This window comes from Naegleria fowleri (genome assembly GCF_008403515.1).
Source record: "Naegleria fowleri strain ATCC 30894 chromosome Unknown tig16, whole genome shotgun sequence".
In the NCBI taxonomy this organism is placed as follows: domain Eukaryota; phylum Heterolobosea; class Eutetramitea; order Acrasida; family Naegleriidae; genus Naegleria; species Naegleria fowleri.
This window is the reverse complement of record NW_025407948.1, coordinates 677,393-701,505: the sequence shown is the minus strand read 5'-3', so window position 1 is coordinate 701,505 and position 24,113 is coordinate 677,393. Positions and strand designations below refer to the sequence as shown.

At 36.1% G+C, this 24,113-nt stretch overlaps 12 protein-coding genes across 12 annotated transcripts; 4 read left to right on the top strand and 8 right to left on the bottom strand.

The window, feature by feature from the left end:
- Positions 1 to 200: 200 nt before the first annotated feature.
- Positions 201 to 2,063, top strand: FDP41_012961 (uncharacterized protein; the record flags this gene model as incomplete). Its single annotated transcript, XM_044703538.1, has 1 exon — positions 201 to 2,063. One exon carries the CDS (start codon positions 201 to 203, stop codon positions 2,061 to 2,063), a length of 1,863 nt encoding a protein of 620 aa, XP_044565886.1.
- A 663-nt stretch (positions 2,064 to 2,726) lies between these two features.
- FDP41_012960 (uncharacterized protein) lies at positions 2,727 to 4,679 on the bottom strand (the record flags this gene model as incomplete). Its single annotated transcript, XM_044703537.1, has 1 exon — positions 2,727 to 4,679. One exon carries the CDS (start codon positions 4,677 to 4,679, stop codon positions 2,727 to 2,729), a length of 1,953 nt encoding a protein of 650 aa, XP_044565885.1.
- A 414-nt stretch (positions 4,680 to 5,093) lies between these two features.
- FDP41_012959 (uncharacterized protein) lies at positions 5,094 to 6,545 on the top strand (the record flags this gene model as incomplete). Its single annotated transcript, XM_044703535.1, has 3 exons — positions 5,094 to 5,122; positions 5,225 to 6,356; positions 6,405 to 6,545. 3 exons carry the CDS (start codon positions 5,094 to 5,096, stop codon positions 6,543 to 6,545), a joined length of 1,302 nt encoding a protein of 433 aa, XP_044565884.1.
- Positions 6,546 to 6,697: 152 nt separating this feature from the next.
- Positions 6,698 to 7,943, bottom strand: FDP41_012958 (uncharacterized protein; the record flags this gene model as incomplete). Its single annotated transcript, XM_044703534.1, has 2 exons — positions 6,698 to 7,045; positions 7,128 to 7,943. The coding sequence occupies 2 exons, from the start codon at positions 7,941 to 7,943 to the stop codon at positions 6,698 to 6,700; spliced, it is 1,164 nt and encodes a 387-aa protein (XP_044565883.1).
- A 482-nt stretch (positions 7,944 to 8,425) lies between these two features.
- On the bottom strand, positions 8,426 to 10,616 carry FDP41_012957 (uncharacterized protein; the record flags this gene model as incomplete). The annotated part of the gene is made up of 3 exons (XM_044703533.1): positions 8,426 to 8,868; positions 8,949 to 9,618; positions 9,666 to 10,616. The coding sequence occupies 3 exons, from the start codon at positions 10,614 to 10,616 to the stop codon at positions 8,426 to 8,428; spliced, it is 2,064 nt and encodes a 687-aa protein (XP_044565882.1).
- A 182-nt stretch (positions 10,617 to 10,798) lies between these two features.
- On the bottom strand, positions 10,799 to 11,422 carry FDP41_012956 (uncharacterized protein; the record flags this gene model as incomplete). Its single annotated transcript, XM_044703532.1, has 1 exon — positions 10,799 to 11,422. The coding sequence occupies one exon, from the start codon at positions 11,420 to 11,422 to the stop codon at positions 10,799 to 10,801; it is 624 nt and encodes a 207-aa protein (XP_044565881.1).
- Positions 11,423 to 12,227: 805 nt separating this feature from the next.
- Positions 12,228 to 14,167, top strand: FDP41_012955 (uncharacterized protein; the record flags this gene model as incomplete). Its single annotated transcript, XM_044703531.1, has 2 exons — positions 12,228 to 12,943; positions 13,012 to 14,167. 2 exons carry the CDS (start codon positions 12,228 to 12,230, stop codon positions 14,165 to 14,167), a joined length of 1,872 nt encoding a protein of 623 aa, XP_044565880.1.
- A 2,624-nt stretch (positions 14,168 to 16,791) lies between these two features.
- FDP41_012954 (uncharacterized protein) lies at positions 16,792 to 19,818 on the bottom strand (the record flags this gene model as incomplete). The annotated part of the gene is made up of 1 exon (XM_044703530.1): positions 16,792 to 19,818. The coding sequence occupies one exon, from the start codon at positions 19,816 to 19,818 to the stop codon at positions 16,792 to 16,794; it is 3,027 nt and encodes a 1,008-aa protein (XP_044565879.1).
- Positions 19,819 to 19,970: 152 nt separating this feature from the next.
- Positions 19,971 to 20,459, bottom strand: FDP41_012953 (uncharacterized protein; the record flags this gene model as incomplete). The annotated part of the gene is made up of 1 exon (XM_044703529.1): positions 19,971 to 20,459. The coding sequence occupies one exon, from the start codon at positions 20,457 to 20,459 to the stop codon at positions 19,971 to 19,973; it is 489 nt and encodes a 162-aa protein (XP_044565878.1).
- A 321-nt stretch (positions 20,460 to 20,780) lies between these two features.
- Positions 20,781 to 21,815, bottom strand: FDP41_012952 (uncharacterized protein; the record flags this gene model as incomplete). Its single annotated transcript, XM_044703528.1, has 1 exon — positions 20,781 to 21,815. One exon carries the CDS (start codon positions 21,813 to 21,815, stop codon positions 20,781 to 20,783), a length of 1,035 nt encoding a protein of 344 aa, XP_044565877.1.
- A 27-nt stretch (positions 21,816 to 21,842) lies between these two features.
- Positions 21,843 to 23,333, top strand: FDP41_012951 (uncharacterized protein; the record flags this gene model as incomplete). The annotated part of the gene is made up of 1 exon (XM_044703527.1): positions 21,843 to 23,333. One exon carries the CDS (start codon positions 21,843 to 21,845, stop codon positions 23,331 to 23,333), a length of 1,491 nt encoding a protein of 496 aa, XP_044565876.1.
- Positions 23,334 to 23,604: 271 nt separating this feature from the next.
- On the bottom strand, positions 23,605 to 24,009 carry FDP41_012950 (uncharacterized protein; the record flags this gene model as incomplete). Its single annotated transcript, XM_044703526.1, has 1 exon — positions 23,605 to 24,009. The coding sequence occupies one exon, from the start codon at positions 24,007 to 24,009 to the stop codon at positions 23,605 to 23,607; it is 405 nt and encodes a 134-aa protein (XP_044565875.1).
- Positions 24,010 to 24,113: the final 104 nt, after the last annotated feature.

The following is a 24,113-nucleotide window of genomic DNA, read 5'->3' as shown; positions in this document are numbered from 1 at the left end:
CTTGAATGGTCAAAGATTAAAGTATGCCAATCGATAGACGTATACCCATGAAAGGCCACTCCATTCATTTGTGATAATATTGAAAGATAACGAACACTTCTTGAAGGGATCATGTGGAAATTCAAGTTTCAGCATCCATGTTCTTTTTCTAAATCTTGACATCTTTGTTCATGAACTTTCAATTCGATTTGAATGAAAAAATGTCCACAGCCCAACACCTTCCTCATGACATTCTCTTTCATATTTTCACGAATTACAGCACACCCGATCAATACATGAATGCATTGATGCTTGTTTGTAAGCATTGGAATGAACTCACACATTATGAAATGTTTTGGGTGGCTACTCTCAAACAATCGCTCCGATCTCAAATTCAATATTCATCAAATGTTGAAATTCATGAAATGGAGAATCTATGGAACGACACGTCGTCGACAAGTCCTGGAATGATTACAATGAAAGATATTCAGAAAGAACGAGAACGTTTTATTAAATCCATGGAAACAAGAGAGAATATTCTCATCATCAATTTGCTGCCGTTTACAAAAAGAAAAGAAACCAATGATGACATATTTGGCAATGTGTACAAGCAACGTACCGTTCAATTTTTGCAAGAAAGATCTAAAAGAAGAGTTGCATTGGAGTTGTTGAAAATGATCATTTCCGTTCAAAAGCTCTCTCCTTTCATCAATCCAGAAGAGATTTTTGATGCACATTTTGAAAAGGTTTGGGAAAAGGATGTGATACAGTTTATTGAAAATCATCCAATCTATGACAGAGATCAAATATGTAGCATTTCAATATTGAATCCATCTGAGACTGTGTGTCATCTTTTCGTGAAGAGTTGTCGATTGTATTTGAGATCTTGGAACTTTTTAGAAAAAAGAGTGAAATTTGTTGGTAAAATGTTGGAATACCTGTTTGTGAAAGGAGTTAACTCATTGGTCAGTCCTCTCATGGATGCATTATTTGCACTCGGACATCCAGAGATCTTTATTGAGAAAGAAGATGAGTTTTCAGAAAATGGAGAATTGTGTTATTGCCCAGGACTATTTAAAAAGTTTGAAAGTGAATTCAAGAGCTCTAGCAAAGGAGGAGTATCCAAGATCATGTTCAGGAGTCTTGTTCAAAATACTAACTTTAGCAGAGCAGCGTCTGGGCATGTTGTGTCAAAGTTTGTTAGATTGATACTTTCTAAAAAGCTCACAAAATTTAAGGAAAGCATGGTAGAGCCATACTTACAAGATGCACATTTCGTATCATGTCTGGCAAAACCTAATTTTGAGTTGTTGCAAACCTTGTATTTGGACATTGGTATTCATCAATTGAAAAACTTTAATGAGAGCGAATTTGTTGGATCATTACTTCAAAATGCAATCAGAGATTACCCTTATGCTGAATTGCCTTCCTTCTTAAGAAAATGTAAAGAACAATTAGGTATGAATTTTTCGCATCCCAATGCACTCTATGCTGCAGTATCCAGATCATATGATTCTCTTGATGTGCTAAAATTTTTAGTTGAAGAGTGTCATGTTGATGTGAATGCTGACCTTTCACCTCATGCTGGCGCATTACCACTAGTCATTTTCAATTCGATATCAGGAACCAAAGTGGATACTATTTTGTACCTTGTTGAAAAAGGAGCTACTGTTTCAGAGAATAACATGGGAACCTATGAAGGATTATCCACGGATCAGTTGTTGTCAAATTTTATTAGTAACATGGAATATTTCATATCCACTTGTAAATTACTGATTGAAAAGTTTAATTTGAAGCCAGACGTCTTTGCGTTTTTATATAACTTGGGCTACAGTGACACTGTTACTGGCTACACTGTCGACTCCATATTTGAAATTTTGGACTTTTGCGCTCAACATGGATCTTTGCTTACCACCAACATGGAGGATGCAACAAACGCACTCCAATATGTATTCAATCACTGGAGTGATGCCTCTTTTGTTGCACAGGATCAGAAATTGTTAAAACACGAGTTTGCAGCAAGAATTTTGGAAAAGTATGATATTACCCTTGAAGAAGCAACGAATGAAAATGAATTCATTTAAGAGTTGGCCTGTGCACCAACAGTGGAAACATTGGAGTAAAGGAAGAAGAAACGGTTGCCACTTGTAAGTGAAGAATGTAATGAGAATTGAAAGAGTCATCATTCTGCTATTTAGGACTTGCTGGAGTGGACTTTGATTTATTGTGCCACGCAAACTATTCCAACATTTAAATCTCTGAAAGCGAACCCACTCAATAAATTGTCAACCATAACAAACATTTTCTCAAACGAATCATTCATCTTCTAATAAACTGTGCTTGTTTGGTCTAACATCATCGTTTACTTCACGATTGCCAATTACTTTGGTAAGATCACCACAATTTCAAACATGCAGAATCTAAAAATAAAAACTTTAAATTAAACAATTTTAATGAAACCACAACAAACAGAGGGAGTGAGGTCATGATCGCCATTTAGCATTGCCAGAGTATTACTCTCTGTGAGGCAAGTTGTGTAATTCTAACACCGCGAACTGCTCATTCATCAGAAGCGATTGGTGGCGAAAATCCACCCTTGCCTTTTTAAGCTTTTAATTTTGTTGAGCGCAAACTCAATTACTTCTTTCAGGTGAGGCCAAACGAAATTAAAATTATGATGTTAAGTAGCATAATTTGATGACAAAATATATTTTCCAATGATGAGCTTGTTTATTGTCCTGGAGGTTTTAAGGGTTCGGTTCCAGTTTTGGCATGCCATTTGTTGGTGGCATCACTTGTGGCCAACTCAGCCATAATCCTTGCAATATGCTGGGAGCAATATCTGCTCCAGTCTCTTTCTTGATTGCCTCTTTCACAATTTGTTTTGTCAAGGTGTACTTATGATCTTTGAATGCTTTGACCACTAGATCTCGAAATCTGCTTTCTTGTTCCGAGTAATCAGGTTTGTGCTTTAAAATTCTAGCATTGTTAAACTCTACCGTAATTTCATCTAGGATGTTTTGAAAGTCTTCTTCCTTAGCCTGTTTGATGTATCTTGAAGATGATTCGTTCTTTCTCTTCTTGAGATAGGATTCACTACAAACACCCCACTGCTTGAGAATATCACTAAGGAAGTTTCGCAACTCGCTCTCCACACTCTGTACAGGTCTGTTGACGGCCGAACCGGATCTTGCTCCAGGTTTTGGTACCTCGTGCAACAAGATGGAAAGATCCTTAAACTTGGACTCTAACAAAATCTTCATCTCTAGTTCTCTCTTTTTCCACATTTCCTTAAGTGTGACTGCAATAAATGCTCGGAATTCATTCTCAAATTCATGATCAGCGTCATACTTTAAAACCCAATATGCGGCAATATCTTGTGAATTTTCTGTCTTCACTTTTACCGCAATTTCTTCAAGAAGCTGCTTGGCTTTCTCAGGGTCAATTCCTGTTTTCTCAACAAACAGTTTTCGAACAACTCGCTTCTCGGTTTGGAAAAGATACAATAGATATTCTCTGTAGGCTGCCGTCTTTGGATATTTGAGCAGTGTCCACGGGTTTTTGTCCAACTCTTTTAGCTTGATAATTTTCTCATTGAATTCTGATCGTAAGACCCATCTTCCATTCACATAAACTCCGTACTTTTGTAAAGCAGATGTTAATTCTTCGTCACTTCTGATACGAGTTGCTAATTCTCTTATTTTAGCAAAAGGTAATATCTTGGCAAGGTACAAGGCATAGTACACTTGACGTTCTCCAAATTTAATTTTCTTAATAGCACCAAGTGACCCTTGTGCCATAGATGACTGATCCTCTTCCCTATATTGAACAAGCTGTTTAAGATATGCTGTTGGAGGAACGTTAAACTTAACAGGATCATCTCTCTGTTCAAAAAGAGACTCTATGTGTTGTCGTGAATCATGAGGAGGATAAAAAGCCAGTGCTACAGGTTTTTCGCTATTTTCCTGATCTTTCATAAATTGATAAGATCTTTCAAGAGCTTTTCTGTCAGATTGCAGTCTGAAATTTGTGGTTCCTCCTGTTTGTGACGTCGTGCCCGCCTCTGCCTTTTCTTCGCCTTCTGCTTCTGTACCTTCATCTGCTTTCTTTTTTCTTACAACTTTACTCTTTCCTGTAGAATATCCCTCATTGATGTGTTGAAAACTTGGTCTTAGTTGAAGCATGTTCCATAATGGAGTTAAATGCAATTGGTTGCCTCTCAAAATTCCAACAGCATAATTAGCCTTGACTGGAACCGAAGTTGATGACAAGCAAAAACTTGTATATTCTTGTCCAGTATCTGCATCAAAGTGTTCACTTCTTGTATTCACTTCAAACTCCATTTCCATCTTTTTATGATTAGGTTTGAATCGTACTTCTTTTAATTGATTCAAATTATAATTATTATCCTTCGGACGCAACGGATACTGTAATACATAAAGTTTATCAGACAATTTATGCGACAGGTAAACTTCAAATCTCTTTATAACTTCATCACCACCATGGTCTGTCATTGTTACATCCCCTTCCGAATCCAAAGTAGCATTTGTTGTCTGTTGATTTTGTAAATTATGATGATGATTAGTAGAACTAGTATTTATAGACTGTGCAATTGGTCCGATATCAAGTCCTTGTAAATCATCATCATCTTGAGTCATCATGTTATTATTTGAAGATGATGCGGGATTGCTGTTGAGCATTTTTTTTCATATTCAAAAGATGAATTTAAAATTGCACTCCAATTACAAATCAATTTTCTATGAGTAGGAATTTCTGAAACACACGAGGTTTGGTTCTTCACCTCGTGCTGTCATGGCTGTTAAGTATATATATGTAACCATCTATTTTCTGATTAAGTTATTGGAGAGTTTTAAACAAAAAAATGTTTCTCGTGGTCCTCTCGTCGACTCTTATTCTCTTCATCACGTATCATTTGTATCATTACACGCTTCATCTCAAGGAAGTGAATCGAGTAAAACACATTCCAGGATATTCCTTTTATTCCTATTTCACGTTGAAGTTATTTGCACCACAACAAGATTTTTCTCTTCTCTCCTCGATCCCAAGAGTTGAATGCTAAAAAGTTCGGAAAGCACAATATTTGGAGAATTACAATGGGAACAGATACTATTTGCTTTGTCGTGTAAGTCATAGTACAATTATTGATTTTCATAAGAATTATTAGTGGTGTGGGATAATTTATCATCCTGTTATTCAATTTGTTGAACTCGATATTTGTAAATAGTGATCCCGAACATTACAAAGATATTCTCGTTACAAAAGCCAAATTATTTAGAAAACATCCATTATTCAATAATTTAAATATTGATTATAGAGTAAAGAATGTATTCACTGATTATGGAGATTCATGGAAAAGAGAAAGGCGATTGACACAACCAAGTTTCTCAGATGAGAATCTTGCGAAAATATTGAAAGAACATGTGCACCGTATTTCGAATCGTTTGGTGGAAAAGATTTGGGAAAGAAGAAATTTGGAAAATAATTGTGTAGTAATCAATGATTGGATGAGAAGAGTCACTTTAGATGTAATTTCTCAAGATGGATTTGGAGCTCAGTTTGATTGCCTGGGAAATGAAAAAGATATTCTCCCTCTCATTGCTAAAACTATTGTTCAAGTTTATTCTGCAGGACTATTATTTAACAGAAGATATATTGAGCCGTTTACAAAGATCTTTTTCCCATCCAAGTACAAGTTAGTATTCAAAGAATGGCCTTCCATTCTTCGAAACATGGTTGAGAGCCGAGAAAAAGAGATTGAACTAGAGCGAGAAAGTGGAGAGGTTTATAAGAGTAACTTAATTTCACAAATGCTGCTTGCCCAAGAGGAGGAGCCAACAGATGGTGTGAAAAAAGGCTTTACTAAGGATGAAGTAATTGCTAACTCTCATGCATTTATGCTTGCAGGAGATGAAACAAGCCAACAAACATTGATATGGATGTTCTACTTTGTTTCTAGTCATGCACATGTTCAACAAAAACTAAGAGAAGAAGTTATTCGAGAGGTGCCACTTGAAGGAATTGACTTTGATCTCTATCAAAACAAGGAAAAGCTCATTTATGCGAGAAATGTTCTTAATGAGACTCTAAGGCTGAAAGGCCCTGTTCATACAAACACCAGATACACTTTAAAACCAGTAGAAATTGCTGGAAAAACCGTACCAAAGGGTGTGACAGTAGAAATGAAGTTTTGCGTATCACAAATGGACAAAGAAATTTGGGGTGAAGATACTCTGCAATTCTGTCCAGAAAGATTTGAACGACCAGAAATCAAAGATCTGCTGAAGCAGAATAGATATGTTTTCATTCCATTCAGTATAGGCTCAAGAACATGTATTGGAATGAAGTTTGCAGAAATGGTAAGTTTTACAACCAAACATGTTATGTATTGAAGTTTAATTGGTTAGGAAATTTTGGATGTGATTTGTAGAATGGTTAGGAATTTTCGTTTCCAATGCCAAAATCAAAGGGATGTTAGAGAGGTTGCAGGAATTACACTTAAACCAGCAGATGACATTGTGATCAAATTAGAGAGGATCGAGTTATAAGAGATAAACAAGTTCACAAGTGAAAACAAACATACAAAAAAACAAACAATTTTAAATAACCAGACCATCTTACTCCTCTTGATTTTGAAACAAAATGGCATGCATTACTATGATACATTTTGTACAATAATTTAGTTCGGTTTTTACAATCACTATGGCTCGTGAGGTTTGGTGTTTGCAAAATTGTTGTCACCAATGGGAGGGCCAACAAGTACAGTTGTCGTGGTTGTACTGGTAATTATTCCTGCTTGATGAGTAGTATTTGGATATGCAGGTGGGGGAGGATAGTCAACTTGCATACCTTGCATTCCAATAGGATTAAATATTGGTTGAGGGACATATGCGTCATTTTGAACGGGGTAAGGAAGCGGTGGTTGATCTATCACTTGCTGTTGTTGGTAGACTGGCGGTTGCACATAATTTACAATACCCTCATTAGAATATGTTGTTGTAACCTCTCGAGCCTGAGGAGCAGTACCTTTTTTGGTTGACCTCAATAACTTGGTGTGGGATCGTGGATGGAAGTTGAGGTTGAGGAATAATGTGTGAAGGTTTCTTGTGAGAATTTTCGTTAGCAATTACATCTCTTTCATGCTTCTTTTTTTCCTCCTCCTCCTTCTTAATGTTCGATTCATCTACAATTTTGTTAATGGTTTGTCTCATCTTCTTTTTGATAAAGACATAAATCAAAGCAATCCCAGCAAGTGAAATACCTGTAAGCGGTATCAAAAAACTTGGAACAGTAATGATAATGGTGTTGTCAGAGTACCTTTCTTGTGCAAACTCAAATTCAACCACTCCTTTGTCTTGAGGCTGAAAATTAGAACTCACGGTCACATAGAGATAAGGATAGTCGTAGTTTTTACAGTTTTGAAAGATGACAGAAAGGTGATAATCCCCATCAAGGTCAACATCAATGGGATAACTAAAAGATCCAATAACACATGGATCAGCATCAATACTTAGAGAGAACCTATTATCTGGCCGTGTTGATGAGACAACACTTGCACCGAACACAAGGTGCTGATCTGATTTGTCGGTATCATTCACCCGAATGTAAAAGTATTTGTTTTGACTACCCACCAATGTAACCTTCATTCCAGTATACATCGGTTGATATTGAACGGATGATTTGAGTACTGTTCTTGGCTTGTCTGTGTTTACTAAGGTCGTGATTGCTCTGGGTTGAGAGTATTTCCAATAACTTCCTGGTGGTGGTCCATCCTGATGTCCTAGTAGGGAGAGACCTTGAACATCCTTCAAAATACCAAAGACTAGGAGTGTAATGATGACGATCGTGCAAAGGATCTTTCCATTGCAATATGCTGAACGAGCGGTTGTGATGGTGGGAGGATATTCTTTCCGCCTCGTGCTTGGATATCGGAAATAGTTTTTCATCTAGATGAATAGTTTGAAATGTTTTTGTTGATTGAAGAAAAGAAGAACAACTGGAATCCGTATCGTAATTTTTTTAAAGTTTATTAGAGGAGGGCCTTCGTGAAGCGGCTTAATGACGCATGAACTTGCAAAAGTTTATTATTCCAATTAAGGGAGATATTGAACTTTAATTCCGTCAACCACTCGGTCCAAGTTGGATGGAATATGGAAGGAAGTGGAAGGCTCTCCTCTGAAGGATCAGTGGTCGTGGTAATGATGACTAAAAAGATTGACTGTTAGATGTTTGCAGTCGGATAAACACAGTAGAGAGTTGAAATGCAAAACAAACAGTGTTGGTGGATGTGACAAACAAAGGGCTCTTTTGAAGTTTTAATTGCTATTTAATTCATGATGGATTGATATCAGTGCAGTTCCTTAGATATTGTTACGAAAGTATACCTTAAAAGAAGAAAATATGTTACTTCTTGATGAACCTCTACTTCTCATTTTGAGCATGAGAGTTCTATCAATCTATGAATACCTGCAGAGGAGTTGGGGGAATATGACACCCTACAAGCATCTCCTGACACTGTGAGCATTATATACGCTTGCTTTTTAGACGGATTATCGAGTACTGCATGGAATTTGACACAATAATTGAGTAGAGCATTACAGTCGATTGCTCTAGTATGAGCTCGCACAATTGATGTTGCTTCCATAATGCACTCTTGTTGGAAAGAAGCAAAGTCCATCACATTGTTAGACTCTCTGACAAGATGGTGATTAATTTTGCCGACTAACTTTTCAATCTTTGCTCCAGGAATGAAATACATTGGTGACGTGACAACATAACTTTCCTCAAGCCACTCCTTGTCAATATCATTCTCTTGAGCAATGACAATATCCCTAATGTTTTTCAATTCTTCTGAAGAAGTAATAGTATCCTCTTTTGATCCATATCCATGTTAAACAACATATCGTCAGTACTAATTGGAAGATTTTTGTTGAGAGGAGATTGTTGATTACCTTTTCTTGGACTGTTCGAAAGCTGATCACTTGATCCACCAATATCATGAGGATATGGAAATGAAGGAAATAATTTTGGCAAGTTCGATTTAAGTTGATCTAAATGACTCAGCGTACTAGGCTTCGATGAAACAAGCACAGGCATTGCTTGCAAAGTGATTGTGAAATCATTGGCGTTGTTAAATCTAATCTTTTCTGACATTCCCATCACATAAACACGTTGATTGAGCTCTTGATTAGCAAACAGTAATAATTTGAAGGAAAGTGTAATGTATAATTCTCTGAATAGTGATGCAATGTACTGTTGCTGCTGTTTCACATTGTGCGTTGTTTTGGAAAGGGGGAAGGACTTTTCTAGGAAAATAAATTGCAAATGAGACATGTGTTTAGAGGCAATATCTGATTGGTGTTTGAGTGTTGTAAAATGAATTCCATTCGGTGATAACGGTTCGAGAATGGAATTTATGAAATCCTCATCCTGTTCATCCTCTAATTCAAGTGCAAATCCTGCACTTCCCATTTCTCCAATAACATCCTCGTTATCAGAGGAAGTATATGAGCTATTGTCCAAAGTGTCTTTAAATCTTGGAGAGTCGACTTGTCGTTCCTCATCTTGAAGCTCTCGTATCAAATGGGGTTCTTCAACAATAGAAGCATCCAGTTCAGCAGACTATGATCGTGACAATGAATCAAATGTTCCCTTAAAAATATACTTACGTAATAATCACTATACTCTTTAAGCAATTTTAACTGTTCTGTGTTATCTTTTTCGTCAGGCAATATAAAGTCCATCTTGGCATTTCTAGGAAGAGCATCAAGATACACTCCAGTTCCCTTACAAGTCAGCACAATAAAGTTGTCATTAATTGTGAGTCCATAGGTCACACAAAATGCTGAATTGCAATTGCAAAGCTTCATCTTGTTCATAAATTGTTTGTGCAAATCATGAACTGCAAAAGGAAGAATGTTGCTAACAACAGTGGCATTGCTTTCTCCGAATTCTTTCTTCTTCGATCTACAAATTCGTGCCTCTATGTAATGTTTCGGTTGATTAAGCACTCTTTGTTCAACTATTGAAGGCATCTCACATGTGGAGAGGAATAAGTTTGGAACATAGCCATCTGCATGAAGTGGGCATTTCGATGCACCAGCTCTATAGAAAGGGCTATTTCTTGGAAGATGGAAAATGGAGCAATACTTTTCTTCAGACACCTTCTCAGAGATATTCTCTTCATGAAGATCATCAGACAGATTACGAATGTTACAAATATCATATTGTGGATTAAGAATAGCAGCTGTACCTTGTGCGCACAAAATACAAACAGATCCACGAATAAATATTTCATAACTTTCTGAATATCCAATCACGTGAGAGCATCCAAGTGATTTTGCATTTTCTCTTATTTCAGTACGCAACTCATTCCACCAGCTATCTCTTTCCTTTTGCATGTCACTTAATTTCATTGTCTCTGTTGTCACTAATTTTACAGATCTTGCTTGAACAATTCCTGCTAAATATATGATATGTTGAGAATCAAGTGATTTGATTGTAAGTAATTTAACATCACTTTGTGGTGTATTGAAACCAGCTCCAGTTGGAGATTCTATATTTGCAAGGGCGTTTCCTGTAGGAGATGCATGGAACTCAAGTAGAGGAATTATATTCATTGGAGGAGTTATGCTGGATAAGGTTATCGCGGGCTCTGATGCAAGTTGTAGAGGAATTAACGCTTTTTCAGTGTTGTGTGCTGGAGAAACAGATGATCTAATTGAGCTCAATTTACATCTTGTTCCTAAACCTCGTACAATAATGTTATCATCTTCCAAATCAAAACACTCTTCGTATCCAATTACAATATTGTCTCCTGCTTCAAAAACCTTTTTCCAATTCTTCTTTTTAATCTTCCAGATAACTCATATAATAATAACTGTCTCTCGTCATTTGATGTTCTACTGCTTCTTATAAGGTCTTTCCATGAGTCATATTCAGGGTCATCGTCAATGAGAAGCTCTTCTACGAGATCTCCTATCCTCAAAGAGTATTGAGTGTATTCCATAAGAGGATAAATACTTGGGCAAGAGAAAAACTGCACCTCAGGCGAGCTATCTCTATATGGATTGATATTTTGAATAAAATCAATCTTAATATTTACATTCAGCTCGCCACAAACGCCTCTAATTGAATCAAAAATTGGGAGCCATCCACTGCACTGAGTAACTTGGTTTAGCGCTAATAAATTAGTATCTACAATTACTGTTCCGATCACATCATCTTGTGTTACAACATCATAATCAATAACTTTAAATTGTATCACATTTTCTTGTAAGTAATCGTTATTTGGTACTTCAAATCTCCAAGCATCAATATTCCAAGTAGGATTTAAAGTTTTCCTACAAACAGGTGTTCTGAATTGATACTCCGGCCCAAATTTAACTATCACATATGCATCGGTGGACGATGAGCTCCGATCCATGATGGGCAAATTTCTACAACTTTTTACTGTGATTTTAACCTTTGCCCCCATGATTATTAGTGTTTTGAATTTATGGCTTTGATGATTTCGTATATGGCTAGTAACGTGAAGGGTGATTGTTGGAGAATTTTTTTGTAGTTAGAGTCTCCTTCGCCCAAAAAGTTCGAGTGAAAAACTTCATCAACTAATGTTAATTCTTCAGAAAAGTGTGAAAATCATCATCTTTTGTTATTCTCACAGAATGTAGCGAAGTGTTGATCATGGACTTTAAATGTCAAAAGCATTCGATCGATCAAAGATGATCATCTTCGTCCTTTAGATCTCTTTCTGTCCTTGAGGCCAATTCTTCAAGCAGCCTTCTTGATTTTTTTACAGTTCAATGATACGTTGTGCCACTTGACCCACTCGAGTTTTCTCAAACAAAACGCGAAAGGGGATATTCATGAGGACAATGGTTGAGACATTGCCGAATGGATGTGTTGGTGAATTACCCCTAAATAAGTCCGAAAATGAAACTACCAACAACTTGAAGCCAGCTTCGCACATCGAAATCATGAATTGAACATGTTTGTCGAAAATTCTTTCGGTCTGCTGGTCGTTAAGAAATCGTTGGGCACCGCAAAAAATTTAACAAAAGCCTTTTCTTGTGGTTCAGTAACGCAAGCACGACTCGCCAGTTTTCACTCTCCGAACACGGTACACATTCGACCATAGTTGATACTTTCATTCCGAGTGTGTTTGTTCATTCTTCCTTTACTTCTAATTACCACAATTATTAAATCTAGATATTTCAATAATTTTCATCATGGCACCTATGAAACCATCATCGGCCTCTACAAAGCCAGCAGCAACTACTACCACAAGCAACACTACAACCTCTACTCCAAAAACTACAACTACTACTACCACTACGAACACTTCAAGTACAACTTCCACAACCACTACTAATCCAACGCTGTTGCAATCTTTGCATAGCACTTTCTCTAAAACTCTTGATGCTTCTGTTGATACCATTAGCAATCAATTTCTCTCTAAAATGTTGGGAATTAACCTTCCAAGCGATCAACAACGCAAGCTTAGTCTTGCTGTTGGAATGACTGGAGCTGGCCTTACTTTCTACATGTTGAAGAAGCTCATTAACAAGATGATGTACATGTTCTCACTTCCAAAACCTTCAATCACCAATAAGGATTACGATATCATCATTGTTGGAGCTGGTATTGCTGGTTGTGCTCTTGGATCTGTGCTTGCTAAGGCTAATAAGAAAGTTTTGGTTATCGAAAGAGATATGAGTGAGCCTGATCGTATCATTGGAGAATTGCTTCAACCAGGAGGTGTTCAACACTTGAAAGATCTAGGCCTAGGCCATTGTCTCGAAGGTATTGAGGCCGCGACTGTTAAGGGGTATCAAGTTTTCTATAGGGATGAAACTGTCCATTTACCTTATCCACAAGTTGAAGGAAGAGCATTCCACTATGGTAGATTTATCATGAATTTGAGAAGAGCTTGTGAGAAAGATGGGTAAGTATAATAACGGAATTTCCAATCTTAAACTTATGTCAACTAATTATGATCACAAACGCTTTCAGAGCTAAGATGATACAAAGAGTTGTCACTGGATTGATCGAAAAAACTCCAGGCCTTGTTGAGGGTGTAGAGTATAAGGAAGGAGATCAAACTGTGTCTGTCTCTGCCCATATGGTCATTGTATGCAATGGAGCTGGTAGCTCATTCACAAGACAAGTTCGTTCTGACAAAATCGGTAGCGGAAACAAACCATTGGTTGTTTCTCAATTCATTGGATTGGAATTACCAAACTGTGCAGATAAGTTGCCAAAACCTGGACATGGTAATGTTTTCTTATTACCTGACGCTCCATGCTTGCTTTATCCAAACAGCACATCTTCTGTCAGATGTTTGATTGACTTCCCTGATGGAGATTCTAACAAGTTACCAAAGAGAGGAGAGGAAATGGCAAAGTATTTGTTGCAATACATTATGCCTCATCTTCCTGTTCAAGTACATGATGCCTTTAAGGCCGAAGTTGATGCTGACAGAATTAAGGTTGTTCAAAATCGAGAAATTCCAGGTGAAACTCCAGACACTCTCTTAAAGAAGGGCGTTGTCTTGATCGGAGACGCCATGAATTGTAGACATCCTATCACTGGTGGTGGTATGACAGTTACCTTCTCAGATTGCAAGGAGCTTTCTAAAGCAATCATTAATGCTAAAGACCTGTCATCAGTGGCAGAAGTTGATAATGCAATTGCAACATTCTACAAGAACAGAGCAAAGGTTGCTAACACCATCAACATACTTGCAAATGCTTTATACAGCATTTTTGCTCCACCTGGAGGTGCTAGAAATTGGGAAGCATTCAAACGTAACGAACCTATTCCTTCACTTTCAGAGAATGACAGTATGAGTATTATGCGTAGAGCAGTTTTTGAATATTTCAAGAAGGGAGGTATTTGTCAAACTGGACCACTTTCTCTCATTAGTGGAATCTGGCGTTCACCTCATGGACTTATTACTCACTTCTTTGCTGTTGCTGTCATTGGATCATTTGATCTCATTAGGGAAGGAGGTGTGCTTGGCATTTTTGGTGCTTTAGCAAAAAGCTTTAAGATGATTACGGGAGCTACTGGTTTAATTGCTCCACTCATTGCCGAAGAAGGATTGCTTCCATTCCTTTTCCCCAGATTTATCTGGAGGAGAAAGCCAATGCCACACCACCAAAAGTAAAACGGAACACAACCCTCAGATATCTGTACCAAAATAAACATTTTTACAACAAGTTGTACTTAATGTATGTGAACAGGTTGAATTATCAACTTGTTGGCCAACAATACTTTGAGGAAGTTGTGATGAAGTATATGAATGAGCATGCCAAGTTGGAAGTATCCAGGTAAATTCATCGAAGACCTCAATCCAAGAAAGTTTATTCCACCAATCATCAAAAATAAATTGATTGTTATTAATGTATATTTGTTCTAACGATTCTTTAGTAAGGGAGTTGTTTGATTTCAAAACCTTATCAGTTTCTTGTGAAAATAATGTACTGAGGTATTGGTATCGATAAATGCACAATTGCTCTTACTTGTTACTTCCACATATGCAAAAGGCAATGAAAGTTGGAATTCCATGTTCACTTGGATGCCATCTCATTATTTGAGAAATAATTAAACCAAAGAGCGTTCAAGGCACTTTGCAAGAAGAATGAAGAACCTTTGATCGACCTTCCACACTTTCTACATGGAACTTTACACAAGCACTTCAAAACGAAAAAAGTTGGTTCCTCCTTTGAAGAATAAACTTGCCACAAATGTAAATCAATCAAATTAAGAGTATAAATAATGTCATCCCTTCGAGAGAATTCAAGCATTGAAGGAATATTACCAATTCACATGCTCTGTTCCTTTAAGACGAGATCGATTTAGGATGGCTTCCCTCGATGAAAAGGATATTGGAAATTCTCCATTCAACGATATAGATGTGTATCGAGAATATCGCGATAAGGACATCATGGTGGGATTTATTAGGGGTTTGAGATGACAAGGGGAATACAATTAGGATGGAACAATAAATTAGGGAAGAGAGGTAAATGAATGGGAATGAGGAATCCATTAGGATCTAACTGGAATGGAAAAGTCAAAATGTTGAAACACAGGTTCATAACTTGTCTCAAAAGAAAGCGAATGACCATTATTTTCTTGCTTAATCGTTTTCACTACCGAGCAGCAAATAATTTGAAAGTTTCGAACAGTGGTGGTAGAGCCATTGTTGACAGCATCTTTTGAAAGGGTAATGATCCTGTGTCAATTTGAACGACCAAATGATTTCCTCCTGGAACGTGATGAAAGTTCATCACATCCCAAAAATCTGTGAAACATGGAAATAAACTAAACACTCGCCGCCTATCATCGACAAACATGATGATGATGTGTGTGGATTGATCACTGAGATTTTCAAATGAAAGTCGCAATTTCTCCCCTTCCATAAGTATGGATGAAGAATAATGTTGAGTGAATTTGTTATTCTTGGAATGCTCTCGAGACATTTTACACGAATGTACACAACTGTATGCTCTCGATTGTTCAATGTATTCAGGAGAGTATTTCCTTTCGAGCAGCAATTTCTGAACTGTGATTGCAGTGGCCATTTGTTGTTGTTGTTTCAATGTTACGTCAAGACTTTTTTCTTCACTCAAAATTTGCGAAAGAGCCTGAAGTCAAGGAACTCTAATTTTTAAAGTTCCCAACGCTCAAACATTGCTCAACACAAATAAAACGAGAAGAGGCCTCACATCAATGAACTTGTGTTCAAAAGGAGTTCATTTCTTTTCAGTCTGAATGTTACTCGAGTGATTTGCTGAACTTGATGACGATGGGTTCTTCTCGTCAGTCCATCATTTGTGTGTGCGACAACAAAACAATCCACTAGTTCCGAATATTTGGCCAAAGCAATTTGCGCTTCTAGCAATTACGTTATCACCGCCAATATTCGCTCTCATCAACAAAAATTAATTAAAAAATATGAAAACCACAACAATGGTCCTATCACACAAGGAAAGAATGGAACAGGCGTTGATGTTCGGTTCCTATCTTATTCGGCAAACGTACGAATGATAGGAATAGGAAAACACTCTCTTTGGTGTGCTCCTCTCGAGTTCGGCGTGAAAACAAAATCCCCATGGTCTTACTCTTAAGCCGCAGCGACACTCTGATTGAACGTCAATAGTCGTCTCCTGCAAGTCCAACATCATTGATGCTTCTTTTTTTGTGATTGCGCATTCTTGAACTTTAAAAAATCTAATTAGTTTATTGTTAGCACCACTGGTGCTGGTAAATCCGTGAGGATTGGGGTTTGTTTTTGAATTGGTTTTTTAAACCTTGAGTTTTCATAATACTTGGTGTGACATTTACCAACTAGTAGGGTGAGAATTGTTTGGATTTCAGGCCAATTTTGGTAAATATTTGGTAAATTTTTAAAGTTGGGCATTTGAGTATCTCGAATCATTACTCCGTCATGATGAATAATGAAAACTTTCCTTCTTTCACAGTATCTTGATTCTTGATAATCGTTGAGGATACATTGCATTGATGTAATATCTAGGAATTTAGTGTAGAAAAAATCCCTAAAGCATTGAGTATTAGGGCAATAGTATATGAAATGTTTTAGAGTTCCGGGGCATTTACAGTGAGCGCATTGTCTTTCCTTATGTTGTTTGATATGGTTGCTTGTTAAGTTTCTCCAGATTGACCACTTAGTATTTGTGTCAATTTTAGATTTGATGAATTTTAGATTGATAGATGACCAGTTCTTGGTAAGGTGTAGACTGGAATTATCTCTATCAAATTGGCTAAACATTACATCATATCTTTTCTTTTGTATGGATTTTTGATGTCGAAAATAATGGTATTAGATGTGGCAAGGATGGTTTGGTTCGAAAATAGCTTCTTAATGTCAAAATAGCTGTGCTCTTGAGCTCCTTTCTTAGCTAATTCGTCAGCTTTGATGTTTCCTTTGTTGACATGACCTTTAACTTTGATTAGTTGAATATTTAGATTGGATTGTTGAATGACCTGTTGATATTCATGCTTGAAGCAGTTAAAAATTCCGTTATAGGCTTTGTTTTTCAAAACGTGGATGGATATTTCACTATCTGTGTGAATTTTTGCCTTAGATTTAGGTGGAAGTATCTTTAGTGATGTGAGTATTGCTGATAATTCAGCAACGTTATGTGAGTATTCGCTGTTAATTTTGTATGAGAAATCTTGGGTTTCTTGGGAATTGTTAACTTTGGCGGTAAAGCCGAAACCTGTTGAGTTGTTGAGATTTGATCCGTCAGTGTAAATAGTAAAATTCTTTCCTTTGAGTTTTGGAAAGATTTCGTCATTGTTAAATTGTTGAGGTCTGATCTTGTATTTCTTCATTGATCTGTTCATTTCCTTAAAAATCGAATTTTCGTGTTTGATTCCTTCTGAATATACTTCTCTAAGAAGTTCATTATCATTGTTAATAAGATACAGGGCTGTTTTGATTCGAATTTCATCTGCAAAGATATCGAATCTTGGAATACCAAGTCCGCCATAGGTGATTGGGAGGTGAAAATAGTTTGTTGGACTAGCATTATGCATGAAAATTTTCTTTCTTATTGCTTTTCTTACTTCAATGTTAATTCTATCAACAAGTGATTCAGGAATGTAATTTGTTCGTAAAATGTGTGTAAATAAGCTAGTGCATTTGGCAAAAATTACTTTCTTAATGTTTGTTATCTCCATTCTTTTCAGTGGAATATATTTGAGTGAGAGTTGAAATTGGAGGATTCTTTTTTCAATATCTTCATTTAAAGTAGAGTCATCCCAAGGATAGTGTCCAAGTACTCGAAGGTTTTTGAATCTTGGTATAATAGTACCGTCTATCATTGGCTTCATTTTGCTTTTAGTTGGGAGAGTGGTTGCCATGGATTTTGAAGGATTAATTTTTAGACTTAATTGGCCGAGCCATTTAGAGATATTATCAAGTCTTTCGTTATAATTGCAGTATCTGTTTGAAACTAAATTAATGTCATCAGCAAAGCAGAGCAAACCAATATCGTTAATATTAAGCTTGGTTGGTTTGATTGAAATTTTCCATTGTTGTATGCATTTGTCAATGATGAGTTGAGTAATACAATCATATATAAGAGGAGCTAAAGGGCATCCTTGTGGTATTCCTCTTGTTTTTGTGAATGGTCTAGAGAGATGGTGATCAATTTCTAGCTGTAATATTTGACTCTTGTATGAGTTTAGTATAAAAGTTTTCAACTCATCTGGAAACTTACAATGAGTGAGAGCTTTTTCAATGATATGATCTTCAACGGAATCATAGGCGCCTTCGATGTCTAAGTTTACCAAAAGGAATGACGACTTGTTCTTTTTGGCTAGAGATGAAAGTAATAATCCGTGATTCATTGTGTTTCTGTGTGAAATAAATGCTTGTTGCCTTAAGTTGATGTGTTTGGAAGCCCATTGTCTTAATTCGTATGCAATTATGTTGAAAAGTATTCTGTAATATATTGGGAGAATGGTTATGGGTCTAATATCATTTAGTTTTTGAATGTCTCTTTTAGGGAGTAATTTAACCCAACCAGATTTCCATTCTTCAGGGATATTACCTTGTTGAATGCAGTTTTCAAATTGGTCAGCAATAAGTTGTAGATGTTCGTCTTTGAGATTACGTATAATTTGGAAGGATATTGAGTCTAGACCGGGTGTGTTGGATTTCATTCTCGATATCGCCTCTTTAATTGTTTTAAGGCTTATTTGTGGTATTTTCGGTCCTTTCTTGACGGTTGATGGTGGATTTTCAAAGTCTGATGATTTGGATACTGAGGTAAATTTTGTTTCAAAATGATGCACAATTTCTTCTTCAGAGAATTGGATATTTTTCCAATCTATTGATTTTTCTTTTAGATGTTTGTCAAACTGGTAAATCATTGAGCTGTCATGTTTGTTGAAATTTTCACTTAGTTTTGCTTTGATATCAGCTCCAGTTTCCTTGTATAGTACTTTGATATTATTTCTTAGTTTTTCAATTTCCTCGATATTTTGACCTTTTCCTTGTGTTACAAGATGGAGGAGTTCTATTTCTTTGGTTTTGATTTCTTTCTTATTGATTGTGTTAATGTATTTGAGATTGGTCTTATCGTCTTTGAAAGAAAATTTGTTAACCATTTCTGATATGTCTTTCTGAAGTGCATCAAATGAATCATAGTGTGATTCGTTCAATGTTGTTGAGATTTGATTCATATCTTTCCTAGAGATGAAGTTTCTCCAACAATAGTCTGTTTCGAACTCAATGTCAATATAGAACGGTAGATGATCATTTTTGGATATTGGTGGTAAAATAACTTCTCTGATTATTCTGATGTTGTTAGAAACGAAGATATGATCAGGTCGTGATTTTTGAACTGAGTTGATGACTTTTCTGACGTATGTGTAATTCTCTGGGATGATTAGTTCTTTGAGTTGGAAACACTCAATAAGTTCTTTCCATTCTTTTTCTCTCGAATTTTGTGGTTTCCTTGTGTTGATATTGAAATCTCCTAGCACAATGTTGAATTCATTTTCACATTTTAGTAGAAGGTGAATAATAATGTTGATTATTTCATCATCATCTTCACCATCAGATGAAGCATAAACCGTAATGATGTTAATAGGTTTGTTTCTAGAGAAAAACCTTGTCCATTGAAGTTTTCCTTGTATTAGATTTTCGTTGGATATGAATCGTTTTCTTTTGTTGTTAAGAATATGGAAGAGAGCTGTTCCCTTTTGAGCTTTTTCTTGCTCCAAATAGTGAATTAAAGAAGATACTTCCATTCCCTTTGTTATAGGCTTCTTTTTGATCTTCATATGTTTTTAAGTGTGTTTCAGTAATTGACATGATTTGGATGTTATGATTGTAGCACATCCCTTTGATTTCATTTGTCAATATTTCTTTTGTGGCTGTCTTTATGAGCCCGTTGCAGTTAAAACAGCCAATTTTCAAATTACATTTTGGTGACTTAATTGTTCTTATTTCCAAGAGGTTTATCACCTCTTCTAGGTTCTACTATATCTTCTTCTTCGTCATATTCCATTTCATCATCACTATTTTCATTTGGTTTTGGGTGATAAGATTCATCATCTTCATCTTCTACATCATCCTTGGATTCATGAATTAATTGATGGTACGGTTTTGTCAAATGTAATTCAATATTTTCCATTTTGGAAGCTATTTCGTTGAGTTTTTCAAAAATGGTCTGTATGGATTTTGTGTGGTCTGTTAGTGTATTGGTGATGTTTTGTATTTGTTTAGAATGTGATTCCAGTTTGATTGAGTTTTCAGTACATTCTACTTGAAGTGATTTGTGATTCTTTTCTAATGCTGAGAGGTCATTATTGAATTGGAAATTATTGGTTGCACCAGTCACTTCGTTTTCTTGTTGTTTTTGAATTTTTCTACCAAATATTTGGTTGTAGATATGAGTTTTTTGAGGTTGGTTTTGTGCCATTTGGTGGAGTGATACTTGTTGGGAATTTTGTAATTTTTTCCAATTCTGCAACATTAGTTGCTTTGTAATTGGCTATATAATAATGCTCTCCAGGGCGATATGGGCTAGGTTTGTTAATAATCTCTAAGTGGTTTGATTGGAAGACACAGTTGCTTTTTTCCACCATCTTTTGTATCGCAGTTTTGATATCTTTCTCTGTGTAGAGGGATGAAAAATTGCAAGAGCAGTTAAGCTTAGATTCTGTTATGATCTGGTCAATGGATCGGTATTCAGAATATTTCCTTGCCATAAAATATTCTTTATCTTCAAGAGATTCAACTGCTATTCTGATTTTATAAAGCTTTTGGACTCTGTCATAACTGGTATTAGTTTCTTTAACTCCATTAGTTCTTTTCCAAAAATTTTTGATAATGTGGTAGTATACTTCATCATCTCGTCATATGATGAAGTATGATATTTGAGGGTGTGTTCAGCTGGTGAGAAATTCATAGGAGTCACAACGTATTTGAATGGACTGGAGTCTCTTGTTGATTGTGAGTTTAAAATTCCCAAGGTTGATACATAATCTTCATGATTGTTACAGACAAGTTGGAGTACGTGCGTCTTGTCGTTAGGTATGTACCATGATGTAAGTTTTTCTTTGACTGCATCTGTAATAAATTCAGTGATGTCTGAGTCGATATGCTTACTGAGGTAAATAGATACACAGTGAGAATAGTTAATTGTTTTAGCTCTTTTAGCAGGAGGGTACATGGTTGTTGTTGTATTGTAGGATTTGATTTGCGGAGTTTTTTTTGTTGGATCAAATGTAATGTTCTTGGCTGTCTTGGCTATTTGCAAGTATGACGATTGCGATTCATTCAGGTTGAAGCTGGTGTTGATAGGTGGGCTCTTAGATTGAAGCTGGGGTTGACTTTGGGGCTTTGAAGTTGTTTCAATTGGTTTGATGAGGTTTGTGCTTGTTTCAATTGGTTTGGTGAGGTTTGTGTTGGTGATGAAGTTTGTTGTCTTATTTTGATTGTTGATTTTCGATTTGTTTGTTGGATGTGTAATATTTTTGTTTTTAGATATTTGGTTTGATGGTCCATCAGTTCGATAAGGATGTGCAGGGGATGGAGTTTGTTCTATGAGTGTTGTTTTTGGAGGAAGAGGTTGTTTAGGTTTAATTGGTTGGTTGCTGTCGGAGACTAATTTAACTGACTTTACCTTTTGTTTCCGATTATTGATGTGGTTAGATAATCCGTCCAATGTTTTTGAGAAATTCTCAATATGTTTAAAGATGATTCCGAAAGCTTCTGAGTGGGTCATCAATGTTTGGTTGATACTATTCATTACAACGTCTTCATTTGTGTTCATTTTTTTTGCGTCGTTGAACTTTAAAAAATGTCTCAAATTGAGAATTGCATTCAATCATCATCCACAGACTCCGAAGGTACAACAAAAACAACAAATCATTCAAAAATTGAAATTCATGTTGCAGAGTTTTATAGTGGAATCGGAGGAACAAAAATGGCCGTAGAACTCATTGAAGCGTTTATTGAACAATTTTTTATGAATAAGAACCCTTCAAATGATGGATTATCTGTTGTCATTCCGAACAAAATTAAATTTTCATGGATTGGAGCATTTGATATCAACGAAAATGCAAATATACTATACAAACATTTATTTGGACACGAACCTTGTGCAAAGGATATTGCTCATATTCCAATTTGTGATTTTGAAAGACAATACTTTAAGAAAATTTTGGAAAAGAGAAAAGAACAATATTCAAATTCGTCATCTACCTTTGAAAAGTCTCAAAAGAAGCAAAAACTCAGCGAAAATTACTCTCAGATGGAAACATTCTCAAAAATTTTGTGGACAATGTCTCCTCCTTGTCAACCCTTTACACTCAATGGAAATAGAAAAGACAATGAAGATGATAGAACAAGAAGTTTTTTATATTTAATGAGCGAACTTTTCCCTAAAATATTGCCGGATTATATATTTGTTGAAAATGTCAAAAATTTTGAGATATCGAAAACTAGACAACATTTAGTGAACCAGTTAACAAACCATGGATATCAATTTAAGGAATTTCTTTTATGCCCAACTCAGTTAGGCCTTCCCAATCAGCGTGTGAGATATTATCTTATAGGACGAAGAGTAGAATTCAACATTGAAAATGCTGTGAACATTACTGAAATCTCTCAAATGATAGAAATCCCACTGAATTTACAGACTTGCCTTCCTGATTACATGTTTTTAAAATCTGAAAATAATCAATTACGACCTCTTCTTGATTATGACCGAGTTTTTAATCACCCGAAACAAATTGATCAATTAGAAAAGCAAGGAAAGCAAGCAACTTTTTTGGATCTCTATAATCTTTCTTCGATATTGCTAACCTCTGAAGAAGAAAAACTATATGAACGAGATATGATTTTTGTGGAACAAAAACATCTTGCTAAAATCAAAGGTTATCGGTACGACTTGATTTTGAAAAAGAGCAACCACTCCAAAGACACTGCTCCATTAAAGCGTGTCTGCAGTTGCATTACAAAGTCGTACGGCCAAACTCAATTTCTCAGAGGAACTGGACCTCTAGTTTTGTTGTTAAACGACACATATTTGGATGTAGATGTCGAGAAAATTTTTCAAAGTATTGACTTTGAGAACATTGAGACGCTGACCGGGTTGGGAAGAATACGGTTTCTTCACCCTATTGAAGTAGCCCGCTTGATGACCTTTACTCCTTGGTTTTCTTGCCCTTCCTCAAAGCTTTCGATCAAGCAACAATATAAATTGATGGGAAACTCAGTCAATGTTCTATCAGTGGCAAATGTCATGGTCCAACTGTTCTTGGAGGCTAAGCCAAAGGATCTTGATTGAGACGAGTCAGTAGCTCTGATATATTATAAATGAATGACATGTTGTCCACCTTAAAATAATCCTCTGATTCATTACAAAAAGTTAGAAATTTTACTCTAGATCCAGTATTTAGCTGGAGTGATTCGGAAAGATGATGCTTATTAATCATATCGAAAGTCTCTAGAAACATTGCAAGTCATAAATAGTGATAAATAATTACGAATACAATAAATACTCATGTCAATTAGCTTTGTTCTGAGGACCGATCTATTGTTGTTGTTACTATGATTCTCTATAGCTGATTTTTCCAGCGATGGTTGCATCTGGTACATATTAGCCACAAATTCATACCGCCTTGGTTTTCTTTGATGATACCAAATCCTGTTTGTAAATACACGACTTCGCCATTACCACAGTTTTTACAGGCACCTACACCAACAGTTCCCCGAGGCAGAGTCGGATCTTTAGTCAGTTCTGCCCAATCAATATTACTCCACTGGATATCTTTGGCAGCTTTGATATCGTTTTTATATACAACATAATCGGAGGTGTCTACAGCTTCTCTATTATCACAGTGTCTACATTTAAATTCTAGAGTCTTGTTTAATCGGTTTTCTCTTGGATACAACATGTTGTTGCACTCGGAGCAAAATCTCATGCCCAATGCTTTATCCTCTATCTCGTAATCGTCGTTCATTTTTTTTATGATGGAGAAATCTTCCTCAACTTCACACACAAAATCTTCTCTTTCATTGTAAACTGCATCTCCTAGTTGACCAAAATTTTTATAAAATTTGTCGA